Source organism: Humulus lupulus, chromosome 1 (assembly GCF_963169125.1).
Source record: "Humulus lupulus chromosome 1, drHumLupu1.1, whole genome shotgun sequence".
Lineage (NCBI taxonomy): Eukaryota > Viridiplantae > Streptophyta > Magnoliopsida > Rosales > Cannabaceae > Humulus > Humulus lupulus.
The window spans coordinates 253,056,837-253,083,879 of NC_084793.1; the positions used below are offsets into that span (position 1 = coordinate 253,056,837).

At 35.1% G+C, this 27,043-nt stretch overlaps 2 protein-coding genes and 1 long non-coding RNA gene across 3 annotated transcripts; 2 read left to right on the forward strand and 1 right to left on the reverse strand.

The window, feature by feature from the left end:
- The first annotated feature begins 3,293 nt into the window (after positions 1–3,293).
- Positions 3,294–3,826, forward strand: LOC133831617 (uncharacterized). The gene is made up of 2 exons (XR_009892540.1): positions 3,294–3,427; positions 3,657–3,826. It is a non-coding gene; the product is annotated as an uncharacterized LOC133831617 (long non-coding RNA).
- A 13,927-nt stretch (positions 3,827–17,753) lies between these two features.
- LOC133805623 (chaperone protein dnaJ A6, chloroplastic-like) lies at positions 17,754–22,011 on the forward strand. Its single transcript, XM_062243799.1, has 8 exons — positions 17,754–17,984; positions 19,003–19,112; positions 19,494–19,635; positions 19,751–19,808; positions 20,192–20,234; positions 20,401–20,449; positions 20,541–20,621; positions 20,718–22,011. The coding sequence occupies exons 2-8, from the start codon at positions 19,012–19,014 to the stop codon at positions 21,564–21,566; spliced, it is 1,323 nt and encodes a 440-aa protein (XP_062099783.1). The 5' UTR covers positions 17,754–17,984; positions 19,003–19,011; the 3' UTR covers positions 21,567–22,011.
- Positions 22,012–22,296: 285 nt separating this feature from the next.
- Positions 22,297–24,912, reverse strand: LOC133805618 (linamarin synthase 2-like). Its single transcript, XM_062243794.1, has 2 exons — positions 24,149–24,912; positions 22,297–23,452 (listed from the first exon to the last, which is right to left on the reverse strand). Exons 1-2 carry the CDS (start codon positions 24,657–24,659, stop codon positions 22,509–22,511), a joined length of 1,455 nt encoding a protein of 484 aa, XP_062099778.1. The 5' UTR covers positions 24,660–24,912; the 3' UTR covers positions 22,297–22,508.
- Between the last annotated feature and the right edge of the window lie 2,131 nt (positions 24,913–27,043).

The window sequence follows — 27,043 nt, forward strand, 5'->3', positions numbered from 1 at the left end:
CATATTTGTAGGAGTGTTATTAATATACCTAATAAAAAAACACACGGATCTAATTTTTTAAGCTTTAGGCAGCAAATGAAAACTTAGGCGCCTGATTAAAAAGAAGAAGTAATACTTAGGCGCCAAATGAAATCGACCAAAGGAAAAACAAAAGAGGGTTTTCTCAATTATGAATCCCTAATACCTATCTTACACTTATCAACCTCTTGGTTCTCTCTCTCTCTCTCTCTCTCTCTCTCTCTCTCGACTCTTTCATCTTCACACTGGTGCTCTCTAGTCCCATCTGTTGAGCCGCTTAAACACACCTCGACCACGCTACCCTATCCTTCCCTATGTATCTCTCTCGGTCGCTGGCTAGAAGAAAGAACCCAGGTAAACATGACCTTCGTTTGTCTCTCCCTCTCATTTTATTCCCTTTTGTTTATCTGGGTTTTTCTTTTTTTTTAGGGAGTGTCGATTGTGCCGCCATTGATATGTCTGAGCTTGGCAGTTATTGGTTTGATTTTGTTTGGAAATTTTGGCTTTCTTTCCTTCTTTGTGACTCTCTCTCCGTCAATCGGGTTCTTCTCATTTCCTTCTCCAGATTTAGTTCTTTCCCTCTCACCCACGATCTCATTCTCTCTCTTTCATTCTCTGTTGTTGCAGATGTTAGCATGGAGGTGGGACTGTGGGGATGGTGTTGTAACAGCAGGGACTTCAATGGGACTAGGGTACCGTTGCCGTGAAGAAAATGGTTTATTTTGATTACATCCCCACTTATCTAAAATGGTAATGACTATTTTTTATTCTTAGGCATCATCTTTGATTAATTTTTAAAATAATTATTATATATTGTTTATGTTTTAGGGATTTATGCAATTTTTAATATGAATTATTGATGATGTTTCTATTAACTTTAGGTTTGGTTTGTTTGAGGATTTTGGATTACTAAATTTGGTGACTTTGAGGTTTGTGGATATGCTGCTAGCTTTGGGTATTCTATTTTTTATATTGGTTTTAGATTTAGAGTTTTTGAATTTTATGTTTTTGTATATTTAGATTTAGAGTTTCTGTTTTTTAGAGTTTTCTCAGTATGTTGTTGAAGGCAACTTTTCTTGATTTTCCTTTATGGCATCACATTCTTGTTCTTGAAGTCCTGAGGGTAATTCTAGAAGTGGAAACATACTCCTTGTTTATGTAGTATGTGTGACATAGAAGATTATGGTAGAGCCTTGTAAAGCTGTTTGAATAATTACAAAGGTCGAACTTTGACAGGGTTTTTGTTTGGAGGCACGAACTTTGCAGATTCTCTTCTAGAACTTTGATATGTAAGATCACTTGTACCAATCTTCTTTTTTTCGTTTAGGATATTTTCTTATGTAGCTGTATTAAGTCTGAGTGGCCTAATTTATGGTATCTTCTATATAGGCATCCCAAGAACACCAATATTGTTGAGGGCATGGTTAAGGCTTTGGCTAGAGTTGTTCCAAGTGTACATATAAGATATGTTTATGTACATATTTTATAAGATTTTTGGTTAGTCTTAGCTGGAAAAACTCAGACTAGTGGTGTTTAGTTCTAAATTTTTCATTTTTTTTTCTTTTTCATCTCTTTATCTATAATAAAACTTTTGTTTTTTAGACAAAATTGTTTATATTATTGTCTTCTTATAGAAAAAAAAATAATGGGTACAATCTTCTGGTTCAAATAAAACATTATGTGTAGTTTTGTACAGGCACACTTTGGATCGGATTGATGAGATTTTATCAGATGGAAATTAATTTGCATATTGTAATTTGCTTGACTTGAAGAAACTTTGACATGTAGGGTCAAGAGACTAGTGAGGAGAGCCTGGCAGTTGTTGCAGGGATGTTCAGCAGCAAAGCTAAAGGTAATCACCTCCTTGGCTAAGATCAAATATAATCTATTCTTATTTGTTTGATCAAGATAAAGAGGTTTTTTTTACATGTGTGTTTTTGTCGAAATCTTGGCACCCTGAGTTTGAGGATATGGTTGTCAGGACTATATTTCTAGCATATGTTATGTTGTCTTGCATTTGATTTATAGAATATGTTATATTGGATCAAGTTAAGGTGATGTAAGTAATTGTCGTAGTTGTGTTTGTAACTAATTTAAGAAGTACTCGAATTATAGGGGAATCATCTATTGTATTCTTAATTTTTCAAAAACAATGACCACGTGCCCTTTGCAGGAATTGAGTGGAGCCTTGATAATGATGTGTCCAATACTACAGTCTTAGTTGCTAGTGAAGCTCATGCTATAACTCTAGCTGTTGAGGTTTTGTTAGGAGTTGTCTTTACAGTGGCTGCATTAACAGATGAAGCAATGGATGTTGGTGAGGTATTTATTTTTTTTGCTATAAGAGTTCTCTGATATGTCTACAAATTAGTTTATGAATTTTGACCTATATCTAATTTGTTCATGAAATTGTTTAAAAATCATAGTTTAAAGTTTAATTAAGTGTTTGTTCTCTTTGTTTAATTAACCCTGTTCAATCCCCAAATAAAGTCCAGCCATTTACTGCAATTCAGAGTTGTTTCAGTTCTTATGACTGAGAATTGATTTTGTCCGTTAAGTTATATAATTTGGGGATTTTTATTTATGTTTTTGGATTTAGGTTTATGGTTCTGCTTTGTGATAATGATGTTTTGAGGGAGAATCTACATCTCCAAACTGATTTTAGGGATGTTTTGAATATTTTCTTTCCTTTGTACTGCTTAGGTTTGCACATAACATGCTTGTTAAAATGCCTCAATATGTACCAACTTCATAAACATCCATTTTACACCCAATTATGCCTCTTTGTTGTTCTTTCTCAGCTTTTTATTTTGGTTATTAGCTCTTGGAATTTCTAGATTATGTTCATGTTCAGCCACTTTTAGTTCATATATTGATTGGTGTCGAATTTTATTGATTGGTGAAGCTTTATTTGACACAAAGGATCATTGTGAAAATAAGTACTATTTGTGTGTCTTGAATTTGTTTGATGAAAGGTTCCTCTAAGATAAAATTATATTTAATTGATGATCTTGTATAGTTTGAGATGTATTTATGCATATTGTACTTGAACTTGCTGCAAGAAGCAATCTAAAACCAGTAACTTTGGAGCTTGGAGGAAAATCCCCATTTATTTTTTTTTACGATGCTGATGTGGATCAGGCCGTTAAGCTGGCACATTTTGCCCTGTTCTTTAATCAAGTATGACTTAATTTTTTTTTCTAAACAAGACTATTGATTCTGCAAAAGAAAAAAAAATCATTGTTGAAAACCAATCCCTTCCCTTTTGCAGGGACAATGCTTTTGTGTTGGTTCAAGAACTTATGTCCATGAGCGTGTGTATGACAAGTTTGTTGAAAAATCAAAGGCATGTGCAATGAAACGTGTTGTTGGCGATCCATTCAAGGCAGGCATTGAACAAGGCCCACAGGTAAATCAGTAGCTGTTCTATTTTATAGCAATCTTTATGAGATTGTCTTGTTTTTCACTAGCTTTTAGCTCTATGTTACTACTCATTTGAACACTATAAGAAGCCTAGGTTGCATTTTGATTTTTGGATTCAGAAAGAATGTTCAATTGTCACAAACCACTTTTAAGGTTTTCCATTAATCAACGAGTTGTATGTTCTGTTATTGATTAATGCTCTATTAATGTTTCAGATTGACCCAGAACAATTTAACAAGGTCCTGAGTTACATAAGATCTGGAAAAGAAAGTGGAGCTAAGCTGGAAACTGGAGGAGACAAAATTGGCTCAAGGGGTTACTATATTCCACAGTTTTATTTTTTGTTAGGATCCAGTTGCTTTAAATTTATATTTTGTTTAAGGAATATTTTTGAGTGATAATCTTTATAATCTTTGAAGTGGAAAGTGTCATGGTTTGAAGTAGTTCGTCTTCAAATGTAAAAATACTCATGGTTTATCATATATATTGAATATTTTAGATTTTTTAATCTATTTAATATTATACTGGTGATCAATTGAGATTTTTTTAATCAAAATACAATAATAAAAACTTTTTACAACAATTAAAAATGCATACTACAAAAATAACAAAATGTTATTACTGGGAGAATTTACAATAATTATGGTTGTTTTGTATAATATATTATAATTGGGAATAAAAAGTTATGATTTATATAATAGAATGAACTAAAAACGTTATAAAATGATCAAATATAACAATTTTCATATCAGTTGGAAAGTGTTATGCATAAAGTATAAGATTAAACTTCAAATTTATAACCAAATACTTTAACTAAATGTTATTATTTGAATATTATAGCAACTAAAAATGTGTTATTGAATAGTTTAAGATAACATCGAACATAACATTCAAATACTGTTATAGAAAAGACAGGACTTTTAATAACAGGAGCTATGTTAGCGTTTTCAGAAGCGTTATCAATACTCCCGGTTAGCAGTTTTTAAGTGTTATGAATACTGTTTTTTCTTGTAGTGCTTGCATTATTTTAAACACACAGTGTAACAGTCTTGGTTATCCAAGGCATTATAGTTTTATTCCTCAGGACCTTGTCCTTCCTTTCTAATATCTGGATTGACTGCTCCTCAAAGGATAAGTTTGCCTGCAGCTCCAGATCTTCATAACTCAGTACATGAGCCTCATCAGATACATACTTCCGCAGCATCAAAATATGAAATACATTATACACGGCCGACAATGCCGAAGGTAAAGCCAATCTATAGGCTACCTGAACAATCCTCTCCATGATCTCAAAAGGTCATACAAACCTAGGGCTCAGGTTGCCCTTTTTTCCCAAATCTCCTCACCTCTTTCAGTGGTGAAACTCTAAGGAAGACATAGTATCCCACTTGGAGATCCATGTGCATGCGCTTCGGATCCGCATAATTTTTCTGTCTACTCTGTGATGCAAGCATCTGAGCTCTAATCTTCTCAGTAGCCTCATTGGTCCTCTGAACCGCCTCAGGACCCAAGTATCTGTGTTCACCCATCTCATCTCAATGAATGGGTGATCTACATTTCCTACCATATAACATCTCATAAGGAGCCACTCCAATGGTCGTTTAGTAGCTGTTGTTGTAGGAAAACTCTATCAGAGACATCCAGTACACATGCTATCAGCATGTCCTCCAATATCTAGATAGTCCTCTAAGACTAACCATCGATCTAAGGATGATAAACTGTACTAAACTCCAGCTGTGTGCCCATTGCCTTCTGCAAACTTTCCCAAATCTTGGAAGTAAATGTGGGGTCCCGATCTGACACGATCGATCTCGGAGCCCCATGAAGATGTACTATCTCTCTCACATAGAGATCTTCATATTGGTCAACTGTATAAGTCATCCTCACTGGTAGAAAGTGAGCTAATTTGGTGTATCGGTCTGCAATAACCCACATTGAATCATGTTGACCCACCGTCCTGGGAAATCCCACCACAAAATCAATTGTGATGTCCTCCAACTTCCACTCTAGGATATCTAAGGGTTTTAATAGCCTACTGGTCTCTGATGTTCAGCCTTGACCTGCTGACACGTCAGACACTTGGTCACATACTCAGTTACGTCCCTCTTCATCCCAGGCCACCAATATAAAGTCTTCAGATCATGACACTTCTTCATGGTGTCGGGATACAAAGAGTACGGGGTAGTGTGAGCTTTATCCAGAATCTCTCGTCTAATAACAGTATCCATCAGAACATAGATCCGACCTTTTTATCTCAACAAGCCCATATTTAACACTGTATAATCCTTAGCTACCTCAGCTAGGACGTCCCCTTTGATCCTCGTCAACTGTGGTTTACTCAACTAACTTTTCTTTATCCTCTCCAAAAGAGTAGACTGTAGTGTGATGTTGGCTAACTGGCCTACCACCAACTCTATTCCAACTCTAGTCATATCCTCTGCCAACTCCCTGGATATCTGCTTCGCATTGTATGATTGTCCTGGACCCTTTTGGCTTAAGGCATCTGCCACCACGTTGGCCTTTCTTGGGTGATACATGTTTTCACAGACATAATCCTTTACCAACTCTAGCCAACACCTCTGACTCGTGTTCAGGTCTTTATGCGTGAAAGTATTTTAAGCTTATGTGGTCAGTGTATATCTCATACTTCTTGAACTTCGTAAACAATATGTGCTTTCTCAGCCTCTGTAAGACCACCCTGAGATGTTTCTCATCCTCTTCCTCTGACTGCGAATAAACTAAGATATTGTTGATAAAGATGATCACAAACTGGTCCAGATAGTCCTCGAACACCCTGTTCATCAAATCCATGAAAGTTGTCGAGGCATTAGTCAAACCAAATGATATGACGAGAAACTCGTAATGCCCATATCTTGTACGAAAGGCTATCTTTAGTATCTCTTCCTCCTTGATCCTCAGCCGGTGATAACCAGATTGAAGATCTATTTTTGAAAATACCATTTTTTTTCTTGTAACTGATTAAACAAATCATTTATCCTTGGCAGAGGATACCTACTCTTAATGGTCAACTTATTTAGTTCCCTATAGTCTATGCACATCCTCAGAGAATCATCCTTCTTCTTCATAAATAGGACTGGAGCATCCCATGGCGAGAAATTGGGTCTGATAAATCCCAAGTCTAACAACCCCTGTAGTCGTACCTTTAGTTCTTTCAACTCTGTTGGGGCCATTCTGTAAGGTGCCCTAGACATTGGCTCTATTCCTGGTGCCAGCTCGATAACAAATTTTATCTCTCTGTGTGGCGGCAACTCTGGTAATTCCTCTAGAAACACATCCAAAAACTCATAGACTAATCCAGTCTCTTCTGGTCCCACTGGCACGATCGACCTGAGTGGTATCTACCACACTGGCTAAGAATCCTATGCAACCACCTCGGAGCAGGTCTCTAGCTCTCAATACATATATCATAGGTACACGGGGTCCATGCACAATGCCAACAAATACCAAAAGGGTCTTCACCATAAGACTCAAAGGTTACCATCTTTTTCTTGCAATCTATGGTTTCCCCATACTTCTCTAACCAGTCCATACCCAGAATCATGTCAAATTCGGTCATAACAAACTCTATTAAGTCAATTGACAACTCTCTGCCGTTTACTATCACTGGCAGTGATCCAACCCATCTCCTGGATACTACCAATTCTCTAGTAGGCAACAAGGTCCCGAACCCCACAACATAATAGTCATATGGCCTACACAGTATATCAATAATCCTACTAGAAACATAAGAGTGTATAGCACCAGAGTCAATCAAAATAGAATGAGAGGTTCTAGCACTAGATAGATTCCATGTCACTACTGAGGGACTAGCCTCAGCTTCTCCCTGTGTCAGTGCGAACACTCGAGTTGGGGTCGAGCTGTCCACCTTCCTTGACTCTTCCTTTCTTGCTTTCGGACAATCTTTCTTTAAATGTCCCACTATCCCGTACAGAAAGCAGGCTTTTGCCCGATACTCTCCTATATGGTGCCTCCTGCATCTAACGCACTCTGGGAAGGTCCTCCAACCCTCATTGTTGCTCTGGCATCCTATCTGTATACTACGTGGTCTCCTGTCGGGGCCTGGAGCTGGAAAGGCATCTGGAGCCTTCCTTTTCAATTCATTAGGACCTCCGCCCCTACTCGAACCCATGAATGGAGGTCCCTTCCACCTAGTATCTCTCCTAGCCGTGTTCTCGCGCCATATCTTGTTCTCTACGCCCTCTGCAGTAAGGGCCTTCTCTACCGCATATGTTGTCACTCCAAGCACGGTGGTAATACGAACATCCTAGGCTATCATAGGTTGTAGCCCCTGAAGGAATCTTTCCTTCCTTTTCCCATCAGTGGGCACCAAGTCAGCAACAAACTTGGCCAATCTATCAAACCCCAGTGCGTGCTCTGACACTGACATATTTCCCCTAAAGCAATTTACCGAACTCTTCCGCCTTTGCAGCCCTAACTACATCATTATAATATTTCTCGTTGAACAGAGTTCTAAACTCTTCCCACTCCAGGGTATTAACATTTCTAGTCTGAGATATCACCTCCCACCAAATTCGGGCATCCTCCTAAAACATGAATGTGGCACAGGCCACCCTCTCATTACCAACCACCCTCAGGAACTCCAGGATGGTGGTGACCATACTCATCCATCGCTCGGTCTTAGCCAAATTTGCACTGCCCTAAAAAACTGGAGGGTGCTGCTTCCTGAACCTTTCATAAAGAGGTTCTCATCTATTCTCAGCCTCTGGCGGCTGCTCTAATGTTGGCACCATCACAGGTGGTACCTCTGACTGACTATTCCCTGCAGGAACCTGTTGTTGTCTCAAGAGGCGGATCTCTTCTTCCTGCCTCAATAATTTGGTGTAGCGCACCCAATTTTTTTTAAAATTAATTAATTTGTTCTTTGTTTTATTAATAATCATCAAGTGTTAGAAATTATTTTAATTGTTTGAATTTTTTGGTATGAATTGTGTGAATGTAATTGTTAGTTGTTTTATTTATTTATTAATTTAATTAGTAAGAAAATAGTTTTGGTTGAATGAACCAAGGTGCATGGTAGGTAGTGATGCACCTTAGTAATTGGGTGTGTGTATGTGCATGGTTGCATGGTGAGCATGCAATAGATTTCCTACAAATTATTTCCTTTTATTTGATTTATTTTAATTAATTAAAAGAATTAAAAAGAAAATAAAAGAAGAGGAAATGAGGGGTAGGCGTGCAAGGCAAGTGGGAAAGGGGTGATCTTCTTTTCCTAAATGGTTTGGGTTTAATTTGGATTAAATTGATGATGGATAGAAAAATGGGAAGGATATGGTTGTCATCTTCATTATTTTCCTTTTATTTAAGCAATCAAATAAAAATAAATAAAGAAAAAGATGAAACTTACCCATTTCCCATTAGGGCTAGTTATTTCTCTAGGTTAGATAAAAAGGAAAAATAGAGAGCTTTTCCCACACATGCTTGTGTGACCTTCGTCCATATAGAGAGAGAGAGAGAGAGAGAGAGAGCATGAGGAGCTAGAGAGAGAGAAGGAGAGAAAGGAAAAAAGAAAGAGAGAAAGAAATAGGGACAGATCAAGGAAGAAGAAGAAGGAAGAAAGCTAGGCTCAAGGGTTGTAGGTAATTGTTGTTCACTTTGTGTTTGATTTATGAAAAATAATTCTCCTTCCTCTCAATATTTAGTGACAATCTTTTCTTCTCTTGTTCATGTGGGATTCAAAAATCATAGGTGCTAAAAGGGAGAAACAACTTTATGGAATTGATCTTTATCAAGGATAGTTGAGCCCTAGCCTTATTTTGTTTTGATGATTGATGGTTATTTTTATTTTTTCTTTTGATGCCTATGGGGATTCGGCCTAGGGTGAAAAAAAAGGGAATGTGTGCATAGTTGATTTATTGTTGATTCTTTCGAATTCATCTTGATATTAGAAGCATGATCCTTGTAGAGATCCTATGTTTATGTTACCATGGTATTTTGATTTTATGATATATTGGAAAATATGCAAAGATGATGATAGATACATGCTAGGTTTCACGTGAATGTAAATGATGATTTTGGTATTTATGTTTATGTTCATGTAGGTTTCGGCCAAGGCATATGTAGAGATTGCATGTTGGGTTTTGTTTATGTTTCTCTTGATGTTCTATGAACTTGGTCATGTTATTTGGGAAATAGGAATATGCTTAGGGTTTGTGATGTTTTCTTTCATGTTCTTGTAAAATGAAAAAAGAAAATATGGGATGATGATGAGGTTTCGGCCTATAGGGTGTTGATGCATGTTTGTGTTGTTTTATTTTATTTGATGTCACCTACACTCATTAGAAATATGTTAGGTTATTTGGTTAATTGAGAATTTGTCTCAAGTCTTTTATAATTGTTAATTTGATGATACATGAAAGTTATGGTTTGGGCATTTTTAAAAAAAGCATGATTTAAATACGAATTTCATGTTAATTATGCTTACTGATTTGTAATATAATTGGTGAATATGATGGCGAAACAATGTTTTATGCTCAAGTAATGCCCTAAGATGATGTATGAGTTTATGTTAGCAAAAATATATTTTTATTTCACATATAAATTGTGTTTTTATCAAATTAACACGTGCAGATTTTTGTGTATATTTTATGAAAAAAATATGGTTTTTAATCCAAGTTTGTGACTTTGAATGAATTATTAGTTGCTGGAATTTTGATTAAAAAATGAGAAAGGTCTTTTAAATGAGATAAATAATGTTAGTGCATCAAATAAATTATACCCTAAGTTATGTATATGTAAAAGTGATATTTTTAAAATGTATATATGAATTTTTACGTTATTATTTAGGTGCAGTTTTTTTTTTATTTAAATAAGAAAATATTTTGGATTAAATTCAATTATGATTTTTAAACAAAATAAACAGTTGCTGAAACTTTGTGTTATTAAGCTAAAATAATTATTTTGTTTAAAATTTAAGAGTCTTACACCTAAATAATTCAAGTCTTAAATAATATAAGTGAAAATACATTTTTTCTACATTTTAAATTATATTTTTTCAAATTTAAACATGTAAATTGTTTATTGATTTAGAAAGGCTATTTTCTAAAGGAAACAAGAAATTTATTAAATATTTCTAAGTAGCTACAAATTTTGTTATTAAAGTTATTATTTTATGAGAAATTAGGAAAAGACTAAATGAATTCTTTTTTTTAAAGTAAATATAATGTATTAAATTGCTTAATCAAACTTTGAGATTTAAAGAAACAAATAATGGTAATTTAATTATATTGTTGAATTGTATTTGAAAAAGCAAGAAATAAGCATGTAAGAATTATCGTTTTAAAACGTTACATTTTAACAATGCTCCCACGTATACATATCGCATGCAAATGTATTTTTACGTTCAAATATATGTCTATTGTTCAAACATATGGTTTTTACTTTGTAACCATGAAGAGTTAATAGGTAGAATTAGCATTATTCATTTATGATTTTATGTGAAAATGTGTATGTTTGGAATTATTGGGAAACTTGTACCACGTGTGCATGGTATATGTGTTGGGCATGAGTATTGTTATGTGATTCTAAGAGAAGACGCTTGATTATGATTATAGGCTCGTTGTGAAGTTTTTCTCATTTTTTCTTTACTCGGACCTAATGTAAGGAAGTTAGATCGAATTTCTATGTTTACACTATGAATGGTAAGATTTGTATGTTATAAGGAAAATGATGTACTATGTATGATGATAGACCATATAATATGAAAAATGAAGTTTTATCTTGAAATGTTATGATGTGTATGATGCAACATGTGTTTCCTTTATTTTGATGTGAAATGGATTACATGTGTTTGTACGATGTATGAAAAGCAAAGGGTTGCTAGCGTGTTGAACGCGACACAACAAAGGTGTTACTAAGGATATGACGTAACTCATAGGGCGTATGCACCGAGGTTATTCAAGAATCTGAGATCCTGTTTACCTCTCAGAGGAGGTCTTTCCAGTTTTATGCTTTTGCTTGTTACCTCAAGAGGTGACATGGATAATAGCGGTGCCATGATCACAAGTATGATTATGATTATGAAGGTGATACGATATGATTATGAAAATAATACGATATGGATATGGTATGATATGTTATGAGTTTTACGATACGAATATGTTCTTCTTGTGTTTCCTTGAATATTGTTGTATTTGTTTGTAATTCCTGACTAGGCTTTTATCTCACCCCTTTACTTTTGCTCTATCAGGTAAAAAATAGGGTTTCTCTTTGGCACACGTTGTGATGTGGGGAGTTCCGACGTCTGGGTGTGTATGGCGTGGGGGTATCCTATGAACGAGTAAACGATCAACATAAGCGCCGATTTTTAAAGAATCATGTTATGGACTTTAGTTTTAAACTTTTCAGTGAGACTTAAATTTTATTTTCTTTAAATAATGCATAAGAACACTTTATTTTTATTTTAAACTATTGGGGCCAATTTGCATGTTTTATCAATGCTCCAATGAAATTTATTTGTTAAGTGGTATTTTCTTATTATCTATGAGATAATAGAAATTTTTACAAAGTAATAGAATAAGGCGTTTTACATCTGGCTTGCATATCAGCAAGCACTTGCTGCCAGTTCTCAGGAGCTAGCGGAGGGGTCTGACCCTGATTATCATTTTCGACATGTATTCCTTGGCTGACTTGCAGATCTGACTGCCCTGGAAGCACACTTTCAAACGTGCTGAGTCAAGCTTGTCTTTAGCGGCGAGTGTACATGCCCGGTTCATCATCAGGAACCCTAAAACATTGGCAGCTCCGATACCAAGTTGTAACGTCTTACTAATCAGGGACTGTTACGCCGTGAGTTTAAATTAGTGTTGGAATCGCTAAACGAGTCATTTGGACTAAAACATGTGATTAAGTGACTAATGTTTCAGGTATTAAAAATCTTGGTCAAGGAACATAAATTTTCATTAAAACTTTAGTCTTTACATGGGATCCCAAAATACAAGTTTTAAAAATTGTTTACAACTCAAGGATTACAAAATAAGCCGACCTAGGCAGCAAAACAAGGTCCAACCCTAGTTCCGATGCAATATCTCGGCTGTGGTAGTCAAGCAGATTCCATATGTACACATCATCTCTAACGCCCTCAAACTCATGGCTCGCCAAGCTTTTCCTTACCCTTACCTGCACCACATAGCACTCGTGAGCCAAGGCAGAGTAAGAAAACATACTTTCAGATTCAGGTAATCAACATAATATAACAACATGCTTAACAGTAATAACCAAAACCAAGCATACACATTGTACAAGTAAGCAACCACAGGGTCACACAAGTGTGTATCACACTTCTACTTATTCAAGTGGCATCCGAGCCAGTCAAGTGCATAATACACTCCCATTTATTCAGATGCAATCCGAGCTAGTCAAGTGAAAAATACACTCCCATTTATTAAGGTGGCATCATTGCCAGTGAAGCGCATAATACACTCCCCATTTATTCAGGTGGCATCCGAGCCAATCGAGTGCATAATATACTCCTAGGGTGGCCTAGCCATAATGGCCCGTGCTCAGTGCGCATAGTGCCGACCACGACTTATAAGCCAAGTCTTGTAAGCCCTCAACTTATAAGCCAAGCCCTTTTTTTTAGCCAAATATGCCTTCGACCTACAGAGCAAGCTTTTAGTTAAGTGCAGTAGTCAGATCCTCGACTTATTAGTCGAGCTTTCCAGTTAGGAACAAAGATCCATATAATACATTCATCATACACACATATACAACGCATTATAATGTACTTAAAATGATACTCACAGGCATAATTATAATCATGCTCATAACTGGGCCATAGCCCTAATCATGTTTACATTTAATAGTTGGGCCAAGCCCTAATCGTATTACATTTAACAACTGGACCAAGCCTTAATCATATTACATTTCACAACTAGGCCAAGCCCTAATCACGTATCTCATGCGTCGAGTGTAGTTTTCTTACCTCAATCTTCGTGCAAATAATGATAAGACCCTGAGCACTATCCTTGACCCGAGCCTAGCAGAAATACCTAGTCACAACACATGTATATGTTCATCAGTACCAAACTGAGCTCTAACTCTTAAAACCATTGTTCCCAATTAATGGGGCGTTAAAGATGTCCCTCGAGCCCCCAAGTGGGCTCCCAAATCATATTCCCAAGCCCCCGGGCCTAGCTCTAAAAATTCAGCAAACTAGCATTTTGGGGCCCCTGGTGCGGTCACACCCACAGAAAATTTGGGGCTTTTAGGCCATTGGCACGGTTGCGCCCCACAACTTGAGCTCCCCAATAGGATTCCAATTTGCCCCTTTCTGGGACACTAACGCGATTGCGCTAGGTCGCCAGAAATCAAGAATCTGCATAGAACATAGTGTTCTTCCCCAATTCGCAAACTCTACGATTTCCAGCCAAATCAAAACTCAAATTTGACCCAACCAATTGTTTCTAATAGGATTCCAACCACAGAAACAACATACTAGGCTTAGGTAACAAAACCCACTACTCAAACCATCACAAACACCACATATCAACTAGGAATAAAAAAATCTTAAAAACTTAAAAACACCATTGAATGTCAAAACAGGGGATTCTCACCTCTGAATTTTGAATTTCCTAGGGTAGATCATGACCCTAGTAACCTCTAGTCTGAAACCCATCTGCTAATCCACAAGAGTCCCCCTTCAATCTCAACCAAAATCAATTCCTTGGCCTAGCTTTGGTGTTCTTTGTGTGCTCTCCCCAAAATGCTCCATAAATCCAAAGAGAAGTGCTTGAACGTGATTAAGTGTTCAACTGCCCATTGCTATCTAATGTGGTTAAATGACCACATTGCCCTTGCCCCATTTAACCCCCAAAGGTTACTCTCAAGGGCAATTTAGTCCTTTGACACAATTCTCGCTAATCTTAAATTATCTCATATAATCTCAAATAATATATCAACTAATAATCGTCAATTAATTCTCGTTACTTTACAATTCCTGGTAATTTACCAAATTACCAAAATACCCTTAAGTTCGCCCCGAGCTGGGTATTTTACCTCATTGTGAATTTTCACTAACTAGCTCCCTAGGATGGCCTTGTGCCGGGTAACTCAAATATATCCACATAATAATGTGGTAACAATTGTATATCACATATATTTACAATTATACTCTCAGCAGGTCAAAATGACGAAAATGACCTTATAATAAGAAACAGACCCACATGCACATTTAATACACTTAACACATGCAAGCATAATCATATCATAATACAATTCACCTAATAACATGCTCATAACACATAAGCACCTTATTAACTCAATTATTGCCTCCCCGCCCCCTAATCTAGGCACTAAACCATATTAGGGAAATTGGGGCTTTACATTTTTCTTCCACTTCATTTTCTCTTCTTCTTCTTCTTCTTATTGTTTATTTGTTTCATTTTTCATTTAACATGTGTGCATACAACCATGGTGATGAACTATGATGGAAGTGTGTTTGTCCCTTGATTGTGTTCCTTTGGCTCTTTTGATAGACCAAAAAAGGGAGAATAATTATTTAGGGGGAGTACAAAAAGTTTCATGTTCTTGTGCTAATTGATCAAGTTTGGAACATGTTTTTTCATTTTGTGCCCTATGTGTTATATCTTGTGCATGGGGAGTTTTGAGTAAACTCTATGCTTCAACTAATGTATGTTTTGCACATACTTTTGAGTGAGGATAAAATAAGAGATTTTTGTTCGAAAAGATGTCAAAGGGGGAGGTTGTAAAACCATAAATTGGCTATCTTAAATAGAAAATGTATTTTATAACTCAAAATTATTTTTTACAAGTTTTAAGCAATTGTCCCAACAGGTTTATGATCTGTTGTGACAACTTATTTTTTCCAGGTTTGTTTTCTTAAGTCTTAATTCTCTAGAAATCATCATATCTATTTATGACAATTTTTTACTTGAAATTCCGTCCATATATGTTGATATTTAGTGAGAAAATATTATTTTATTTATAAGAAGATTTGTCTTTAAATAAAATATACTTTTCCTTTTTTAGACTTTGAGACTTTTTGTCAATTTATTAAAGACTATTTTGTGATATTTTTTATTGACAAATTTCGTGGTAATGGCTGGTTGTGAAAAGAAAGATTAAAAAAAATGTAGTTTCTTTTTTTTTTTAAAAAGAAAACTTTGTGTAATAAAGATTTTTTTTAAAGAATTGAATTGTGAAATTCACTTGTGATTCTTTCCTTTGGCAATTCAATCATATAAAGATTTTTCTTCCTGAAATGATTATTTTTATTTATAGAATTATTTTCTTTTAATATATCTTTCCTTGTTTGGAAAAGAAGACTTTTTGGTAAAATAAAATAATCTTTGTGAGATATTTTATTTTGCGCATCTCTGAAGGAAGTACTACATGATTTGATTTATTTTGGGAAATTTCTTTGTCCCACAATGAATTTGGTCATTTTAATTGTCCAGGTACATTCAAGCTGTTAAGACAGTTTCCTAATTTGTCGAAATAGATTCTGGCAGACAGACATAATTTTCTATTTAAATAATTTTTATGATTCTTTAATTGATTTTTGCAAATTTTGTGGACTGCTTTGAAAGACCATTTCAGCTATAAATAAAGGACCAAGCAGCCACAAATCCTTAGCTCTTTCACTTCTCATTTTTTAATATAATTTGTATTTTTGCGAGAGTTCTTTTTGTGAGATTGAGAGTTGATACCTTAATCTAGTATCTAGGAGCTATGTAGCTTCCTTTTGTATTCATCTCTTTTGTATAGAAATAAGTGTCATCCATTGATACGTGTTCAACAATTTTCGAGTGAAGATTTTCCTAAGACTTTCTTCGGGGGGAAGAAAGCATTCATCAACCTTTGAAGGGGGTTCAAGAGCATTGTTGTCTCATCAAGAAACTGGATTTTTGAAGGGTGTACAAAAGCTTGCGATATAAGTATAGAGGGAGTCTAATAATGTATAAGTCAATTGTGATTTTATACTTTGTGATACTTTAATAATTAGTTTCATCTCTGGGCATGTCCCCGTGGACTAGGATTTCCGAACCACGTAAAAAATCTCTAGTGTTGATTTTTTTATACTCATTTTTTATCTCTGTAATAATTTGTTTAGACAACTGCCTTGGTCGTTAGATCAGATTCTGATTCTGTCAAAACAACTTAATCACTATTTCGTAATTTATTAAGTTGTTTAATTTAATCACTTGGTAAATATTAAAATATGGAATTTCAGCTAATAATGTTGTTGTTATTAATTTTAGGACACCTCCACAAAAAAGAAAAAAAAAATAGTACACAAAACTTGTGAAAAAAAACGTTTGCTAATATTATAGTGAGAACTATGACCTTTTTTGGAATTATTATAAGTTATGATATCATAAATGAGAATAAAAATGAGTTTTTTTTTTCATATACATGTGCTGTTTATATATTGATTTCTAAATATAATTTAAGATTTTTTAATAGAAAAATTAATAAATTTATTAAATATTAAAGATATGGTATGAACTAGTAGAGGAATAACAAGAGATAGATTAAATGAAGAGATCATTAAAAAAAAGAAGAGAAAATAAAATGTGTTGAAAATAGATATCAAAATATATTTAGAAAAAGTAATATAAAAAATAAAATATGAAAAAAAAGGAGAAAATACAAAGTGATCATAGAGAAAGAAAGAAAGCAAAGAGAAAAAAAAATGATGATTTGAATAAATATTGTAAGAAAATGTGATGACAAAGATGATAATGTAAGACAAATGATGAGCAAGATAACACTAATGAAGAAAATAAAGTAACTTGCTAAAATTTAAATTTTGAGAGCAAAATTATAATATGTTGTATAATCCATGACTAGTAGTGTTAAATACTCATATATTTTTGCAAATAAATTAGATAATTATAAGGGTAGTGATTTCTTATAATAAACTTTTTAAACCACAAATTAAGTTGGACTATGTTATTTTAAAGTTATATAATTTTAAATTACATCACACTATATAATTGCTATTACATTACAAATAATATATGTTTGTTATTGATAATAAAACAACCAATAAATATAAATATACACATTTCATCAAAATTCCAAAAATATATTTTGTATGCCTTAAAAAAATATTATTTATAAATTAATTAGTATAAAAAGAAATAAATATTGAAATAATTATAATATAATATGACGGAGAAAAGGGCACCTAGGCACGCTCACCGTGGGATTAGGGTTGGAAAGCAGCGAATGAGCCCTACGTAATTATTGTTATCATTTGTTTATTATTATTATTATAAATCCCTTAAATTATTCTATGAGAAAGAGAAAAACAAGTCAGAAATTGTGAGGTTTACTTTTTGTTTCACAGCAACTGGGAACTATAGCGGTTTCGCTTTAAACCTCATCCCTCTCCCACCTACACCTTCTCTTCGCCCGAGCGCTGCTACTCTTTCTACTACGACTACTCACCTCGCCACACCCTCGATTGCATCCTCACCCGTCATCCTCTACCGACTCTGGTCAGATTCAGAGCACCCGCCCAAAACAATAACAACCAGGTTCGTGTTTTACATTGGTTTTTCAGCTGTAAAAGCTAAGATTTTGAATTGGGTCATTGGTGGTGCCGAGGTTTGGTTTTTGAGTATGTATATGGATTTATAGTAGCTTCTGAAAATGTTATATAAGCAGTGTTTCTAGTGCCTAAGGGTTCTTAAAAGATGAAGTTGTTGAGATTATTCTGATGAAGGTTCAACTTTTGGGGGGTAATTAGTGAAATTACCGAGAGAAGTTGCCATTGTGGCTATTTTCTGGTCCGTTTGGATGGAAAGGAACAATAAAATCTTTGAAGACGCCGAGGGAGATGTAGTGTCACTATGAAACATGGTTAAGTTGTGGTTGGTTTCTCAGCACTAAAGGCTTCAAAGATTGTAAAATTTTGAATTTGATTAGGGTTTGGTAGTATGTTTGTAAATTTTATATGATATCTTATCATCTTATGTGACTTTTTTTTCTTTTCATTTTAGATATTTCGATGATTTTCTTATAATGTCTAACATAATTTAGAAAAAAAAGAGAAGTTCAAGAGAATTAGTATGAAATTGGCCATCTGGGCCAAAAACCCGTTGACCGTACCATGTAATAAAGGAAAGAAACTTTAGTGTATGACTAGGTAGGCCCCCATGAGGAATTGCTCGTGATGGAAGCAAACTACTCCCATATGCCGGACCACTTTACGCATATATTTTAGTGCTAATTACAATGTTATGTTGCATTCTGGTCTCAATAATAGATTGCATTTAGCCTCTCATTATCCAACAATACCGGTATTTGGTTCCTAAAAGAATTGAGTGCTGGTAGTTCGGATAGATTATTTTACTTGGTGTTAACTGAACACGAACCATACTTGCTGGTTTTGCTTACCATTTGAGTTCAACCTGTGAAGTTCGTTGCAGTTTCTCTCATTTCTTTGTAATTTTGCATTATTTCTTATGATTTACCTTGTACTTTATCTCAATTTTTCTGTACTTCTACTTGCAATAGTCAATCAATATAATTGAGCTCATTTATTTGTTGAAGATATTTTGAATGGCAATTGTACCTTCTGGAAGTACTTGTGCTGCTCAATGGGGCATTCGTCCTCAGCCTATGCTGAAGCATGGGACAAACAAGATGACATCCCAATGTTGGTAAGCATATTTGAAAGCCTTGTTTGTAGAAATGGAAGTGTTTATATATATATATATTTATATATAAATTTAAAGTTTGGTTTGTCTGATCTACTGTCCTTTTTTCATTTGCTTAATTGTATGATGCAAGTTGATGGACAAATTGAAACTGTGTCAATATTCCTTATTAGATTTAAGTATCTTTAGTAATTAATTTTAAGAAAAGAATGCTTGACTGCTCACTTGAGCTGATGAGTTTTTTATTGGTGTCTCACGAAGGCTTTTGCGGTGTTTTAACTGTCATCTAGCTGTTAGGATACTAGGGTAAATATTGTTATAATTTTCAATTCTAGTTTAATGCTTAAGGGTTGTTTGATGTTTTTTATAACATATTGCTTGCAGTGTTAGAAGCAAAATATGCAATTTTGGGGCACCAGCATCAAGCTTATTTTCTCAGGATTCCTTGCATGCCCTGTCATCTTCAGTGTCATCTCAAACTTTACATCGCCGTAGAGGAGCAAGGTTTATAGTTAGAGCAGATGCTGTAAGTAGCAGCACTGGTTTTTATTTGCTCATTATAACAGAGCTAAATGCAATGAATACCAATTAGCTGCTCTACCTTCATTCATTGCATGGTGCTAACTTCTTTTTGTGTCCAGGATTTCTATTATATCCTTGGGGTGTCAAAAAACGCCAGCAAATCTGAAATTAAAAGCGGTTTGTATTGATGTTTTATTATTTAATTTCATGGACAGTTATTGTTTGTTTCCTTGCTGCCAGTGCCACTATTTTCTTTTAAATGCTTTGCTTTTCTGCTGCAAATTGCCTTCTAGGGCACGTTTCTTCACATGAATTTGTCTGGTTTTGACACCAACTGGTTGTTGTTTTTTATCTTCTCGTACAGCAAAGAAGTTCCATATTTTAATATGCTCATTCGGTCAAAACTGTCTTTACCTTCAGTCTTTCATATTTCATATGCAATATATGATTTTATAGTTAGAATCTCTCTCTTCACTAAATTTAATTGGATTGTTATTTTCACCATAGCTTATTGTCACCCTTTTCTCACATATATAGTTTTGTGTTGCTGTTTGTTTCAGCTTATAGGAAGCTTGCAAGGAGTTATCATCCAGATGTAAACAAGTGAGTTTAATTTTTTTTTTTCAGTTATAAAATGTCTCCCAATTTCAGATTCTCGGCATTGCTTTTGCTGTTTCGCGTGGTGTATGTATAGAGATGTATGCATGTGTTTGCTCTTTAGCGAGGTTCCTATTCTTACTTGCTGAGAGTTCACCCTTCTATATTGCAGAGAACCAGGGGCAGAACAGAAGTTTAAGGACATTAGTAATGCGTATGAGGTAAAATAATTATTTTGGATTTATGATTAGGAGGTTGAGGTTGGAGCACAATCCATTTATCTGGTCTAATAGGAGGGTAATTTATTTGCAGGTTCTGTCTGATGATGAAAAGAGATCCTTATATGACAGATATGGAGAGGCTGGACTTAAAGGTGCTGGTATGGGCACCGGGGTAAGTAAATCTGAAATCATGATACAGAAAATGAATTTTCATAGCTTGATGTTATTTGTTTACCATCTCACATGAGATGACCTTTGATTATCTCAGGATTTCAGCAATCCTTTTGATCTATTTGAGTCGCTATTTGAAGGGATGGGTGGTATGGGTGGTATGGGTGGTATGGGGGGAAGATCCAGGAGTAGAGCAGCTGATGGCCAGGACGAATATTACAATCTTGTCTTGAACTTTAAGGAAGCAGTTTTTGGGGTTGAGAAAGAGATTGAGATAAGTCGTCTAGAGAGCTGTGGAACTTGTAATGGTTCTGGTGCGAAACCAGGTACCACTCCTTCCAGATGTAGCACCTGTGGTGGGCAAGGTCAGGTTGTCTCATCAGCAAGGACACCATTAGGTGTCTTCCAGCAAGTTATGACATGTTCTACTTGTGGTGGAACTGGGGAAATGTCCACCCCTTGCAACACATGTTCTGGGGATGGTCGAGTTAGGCGAACAAAGCGGATTAGTCTGAAAGTTCCAGCTGGTGTGGATTCTGGAAGCCGATTGAGAGTTCGAAATGAAGGAAATGCTGGGAGACGAGGTGGATCTCCCGGCGACTTATTTGTTATTATTGAAGTTATCCCAGACCCTATCCTTAAACGTGATGACACCAACATTTTATACACCTGCAAGGTGTCTTACATTGATGCAATTTTGGGGACTACAATTAAGGTTCCAACAGTTGATGGCATGGTTGATTTGAAGATCCCAGCTGGTACCCAACCAAACACGACCCTTGTGATGGCAAAGAAAGGTGTTCCTCTTCTAAATAAAAACAACATGAGAGGTGATCAGCTGGTTCGAGTGCAGGTCGAAATACCAAAAAGATTAAGCAGTGATGAGAAGAAGCTAATCGAGGAACTTGCGGACCTAAGCAAGGGTAAGGCTGCAAGCAGAAGATAGTTGTTTGTGTGGTTCGTTTATTTATATCATTACTTCAAAATTATACCTTGTTGGTGCATCTTTTTTGGAATCTGGATGCACATTGAGAATTCAGCTGTTCCTCAGCCGTTGAATCAACTGTTGGGAAACAAAGATGCTTGGATGGTTGTGGTCGTAGGTAGAATTATCTTGTGATGATTGTCATCTTAACTAAAGCAGTTAACGAGGAAAGTGAAACTTTAAGGATATCCCCTTCCAATATGTACTAGTTATAAAACTCTACATCATAAAATATTCTTTGGAATCAGAGTAAACTTCTTAGATGTCTTGTATTTTTTTCCTTTCTTTTTTGTTCTGTTTGGATACAGAAGCAAAAGTACATTCGGTTTAGCCTGTTCTTTTCATCCATCAACAGTGACCTGGGTCACTATTTTTGATCGTTATAAAAAAACAATTCTTAAAGATATGAGGGATTACATGTTTGCAGTGCTTGTTCTTATGTTACACTGTCTACTGTAGTACCAAAATGCATTTGGTCAGGCTACAGCTGTTGATACTTCTCAATAAAAAACCTCGAGATTTAGAAAAAGAATTGAATTTAGTGTCAAAGATTTATTCTATGGGTTTCATTTGTTTTATTATTGGAAGAAGCATATGCTACTGTAACATTTGTTGCCTGTGCGGCTGTACACAGATAACATAGAATAGCTGTTCATATAAATCATACACTACTGGGCCACTGGCTGGTATATCATGTGTGATACTGATACATTCAAATCATTGAATATATCTTTTTATTAAAGACAGTCCATTGAAACTAAACCACTAACCCGAATACAGATAATATAAATCATACACTACCAGCTTACATATCATGTGTGATACTAATACATTCAAATCATTGAATATTTCTTTTTATTAAAGGCAGTCCATTATAACTAAACCACTAATCCGAATACTTCTTTAGTCCCTACCATCAAAGCCGAGACTCTTAATCAATTTGTCAAAATCATGATAAGAATCACCACCAATGTCAGTAGTTTCAGCTGCTTTCTTCTTCCAATACGAAGCCTTTTCCCTCATTTTCTCCCCCTTCTCCCCTTCCATCATCTCCTTCACAAGCCCAGTGACTTCCTCTCTTTTGACATCAGGGCTAATTTCCACCCCAATACCCAATGTTTTACAAGCAAAATGACAGTTGGTTTGCTGATCAGCAAAGAAAGGCCAGCAAATCACAGGCACACCAGCACACACAGTCTCCACAGTGGAGTTCCAACCACAATGGGTTAAGAAAACCCCAACTGAAGAATGTTCCAAAACTTCCTTTTGTTGGCACCAGTTTGCCAGCAGCCCTCTATCCTTAATCTCCTCGAAAAATTCTTCGGGCAAAACAGTGGCTGAATTAGAACCCATTATAACATCAGGCCTAACTATCCACACAAACGAGTGTTTACTATTAGCAAGTCCCCAAGCAAATTCTCTGAAATTGTCTTCAGTCATTGTTGTGATGCTTCCATAGTTCACGTACACAACTGAATTGGGTTCTCTTTTGTGGAGCCATTGGAGACATGTTGAGTCTTCTTTCCATAAGCTTGTACTCATGGACTTGACTTGACTTTCAGCTGGAAGATGACGGTTGAGCATAGGAAGTGGTCCTATAGTGTAGATGTTTGGGTACATGTCCGAGATCGAATCTAGTACTTCTAGCTCTAGCTCTCGGAATGTGTTGAAGATTATAGCGGAAGAAGTCAGGCAGTTCTTTGCTTGTGATCCGAGAAAATCGAACATTATGTCGTCGGTTGATGTCACTCTCAAGAAGCTTGGCAAGTCCCTCAGTCTTACATCTCTTATGCCTGGAATCCAGTCTATTGGTGTGTCAAGAGTACCATCTAGCATGAAGCTTTCGTCTGAAACATATGGAGGATTAAATTAAATTTTGAATTGTAACACCAAAGAAGACTAAAGGAGAAGTGTGACTGAGTATAGTTTACATGTTTTGTTAATCCAAAATAGGATATCAAGCATGAAAAGAAACAAGTTTTCTCTCAACCTATACATATCTAGATCTTTTTAGCACTTCGAGATATGAGTGATGCTTCATAGTATTTTACATGCAATTATCAAAACCAAATAAAGAGAATTCCAGGGCCATAAAAAAAAAAAAAAAAAGATCTATGAACAGTTGATATCTTTTAATATTATTATCATAATGAAAATATCTGAACGGATAACCTTCCTGACACTAAGTTAATTCGGGTTAATTCAATAGTAATAATGTTATTAAAAAAGAAAAAATCAATATCAGTTTATGAAGAAACTTATTATATAGAGACGATGAATAGTATTATTGGATTAGTTCGACGGTTGATTTGCTTAGGGAGTGAATGGAATAAGTCTAATAAATGGCTGGTCTCTTGTATGTTAAGATCTTGAAATATAACATTGGTTTGATATATGTGCCAATGATTTTTTTTTGTATAGATCCCCTTTATATGGAACTTTATTACACGCATAACATAAACATAAACATATATTATTTATATATATAAATATAAATATATCATATAAACATGTGAAGAACATGGGTTCAAGAAAGTTGGTACCTTTGAAAGGAACGATGCCTCTTCTAACAAGTTCATCGTATTGGAGGTACCCCATGAAGCTACAAGCAGAAGCAGTCCAGAAAACAACCTCTGGAATCCCAAACTCCCTAGCAGCTTTTATACCAAAGGTCATGATCCCATCAGTAATGATGCAAGTGACTGGAGGCACTTCAGAACAACTTCTGAGCTTATGTAAAAGCTCTTTAAATGGACCTAAACAGTTCTTTCTAGTTGCGTCACATAAAGGTGGAACTTCTTGGGTTGCATCACGATCTGATGGTGGCAAACCATCTGGTATGGTCTCAAACTGAAAGTCAGGTAGGCCTTTCACAGAGTCCGGACCTCTCGATCTGATTAATCGCCTGTGGTTGAACTCAGTGTTGACATAAGTTATATGGAAGCCTCTTGAGTGTAGAAGCTTGGCTAGTTGCATCATGGGGTTAACATGTCCTTGTGCTGGAAATGGAACACACACTGCATGCGGCTTCATCATTTCGCTGATTGAACCCATCTTTAGACCAAACTAATAAGCAAACAAGAAGATATGGGGATCAAGTGAGTTTGAGTTTGAGTTTACTAGAGCTTTTGGGAGCTAAAGCTTTAGTTGGCTTGGTTTTTGGTATATTTCAGTACCTATTTTTATAGGAGCTTCAAGGATTATTATACTATTTTAAACAAATGGCTGGACTTCATAGTACTAGCGTGTCAGACAACTTTACAGTATTCCACAGTGGACTTTTCCTATATTTTGGACAAAGAGATCATCAATATGATACGAAGATCAAGTACTCAATCACAATCATTGAATGACTATTTAACTTCTTTTACATTTTCTCACAACTTTAAGATTACCTTCTGAAATTAGATTTAATAAAATTGGATGAATTTTACAAGTAATTTTAATAGGGAAATTTCATGTGCTTGATAACTTAGAAAAATTGTTTAATATGATAACATAAGTTACTATCTCAAATGACAATTTCAATATTTTAGATAAAAATACATTTAACATTCAAACACATATTTTCTCTCTCAATCCGAACTCTCTCTCTCTTTCTCTCTATCCTTCTAATTTTGTAGATCTCAAAAAAATACAAAAATAAAAAAAAAAATCATCTAAAATCGACATTTGAGTGAAAAAATATGAACCTCCAAAGTTTTCGTCAAATTTCAGCGCAGAGCATTGAGATTGTATTGAAAAAGTATCCTTTTGGTCAAAAATTAAGTTTTTATGATTGCATCGCAACAACATCGAAACAGTATCGATTTTGCATCGAAACACCATCGATTGAGCATCGTTTTGGCCAAAAAACAAGTTTTCATGATTGCATCACAAGAGAATCGAAACACCATCGATTTTTCATCGAAATCGCATTGAAATACCATAAAAAAGCATCTAAATTGCATCAAAATGATGTCTTTTTGATGTAAAATCGATGCAATTTCGATGCTCTTGTGATGCAATCATGAAACTTGATTTTTGGCAAAAACGATGCTTTTTCAATGCAATTTTGATGCAAAATCGATGGTGTTTCGATGCTCTTGCGACACAATCATGAAAACTTATTTTCGGCCAAATTGATGGTCTTTCGATGTTGTTGCAATGCAATCATGAAAACTTGATTTTTGGCCAAAACGATGCGTTTTCGATGCAAAATCAATGGTGTTTCGATGCAAAATCGATGGTATTTTAATGCTCTTGCGATGCAATCATGAAAACTTGTTTTTTGGCCAAAACGATGCTTTTCGACGCAAAATCGATGATGTTTCGATGAAAAATCGATGATGTTTCGATGGTGTTGCGATGCAATCATGAAAACTTGATTTTTGGCTAAAACAATGCTTTTTCGATGCAATTTCGATGCCATTCCGATGCTCTGCATTAAAATTTGACGAAAACTTTGGAGGTTCATATTTTTTCACTCAAATGTCTGTTTCAGATGATTTTTTTTTTTAAAATTTGATATATTTTTTTAGATTTACAAGATTAGAATGAGAGAGAATGAGAGAATGAGAGTTGTTAGAGAGAGAGAGTTCAGATTGAGAGAGAGAAGGGATGCTTGAATGTTAGGGGTATTTTTGTCTAAACAATTGAAATTGTCATATATTTGGGATGGTAACTTATGTTAGCATATTAAAAAATTTCACTAAGTTATCATACATATAACATGAAATTTCCCTTTTGCTATTAAATTAGAAAGAAGATTAAAAAGATTAATCCAACACCTAAATAATCTCTCTAAATAATTTTATCGAATACAATTCTTATCTTTACTTAACTCTAAATAAAAAATTGCTATTTTGCATCCAATTTATTTTCTTTTAATTTTTTATTAGTTAATAATCAATTCTTCCATTTTTTATATCTTTTTTCTTATATTTTTTAGTCTAATTCAATTCTATTTAATCTTCCTATCCAAACGTGATCTAGGTTGTTCAAACTTTACTTTGTTGTTTTTAATTATGCTATTCGTGATGTTTTCAGGCAACTCAAATTACGATTAGTATAACTAATTAGTTGTTAGTTGCTCGGGTTGTTATTCTTTAACTACTTTCAGTTGTATTCTCTTTTCTGCTTCTTGTAATGATTTCATACATATTAATAAAGTCTTTTGCTCTTTGGTCAGGCCGAGACCTTTCTTTCATTCTTTTCACTTAGATTTACATGGTATCAGAAGCTTCAAGATCCTATAATGTTTCCAATCTTGCTTCCTTTCTTTGAGCTACTCCAATGGCGGACAACACCACCACCTGTCAAGATTCTGCTCCCCCAGTTCAATCCACAACCCTGCCATCCCCAGCTCCATCATCTTCTTTTTCTGCCCTTACAGTTCAGCAACAACAATTCATGGCCCTCTCCCAAGCCTTGAATCATACACTTCCAGCCAAACTTGA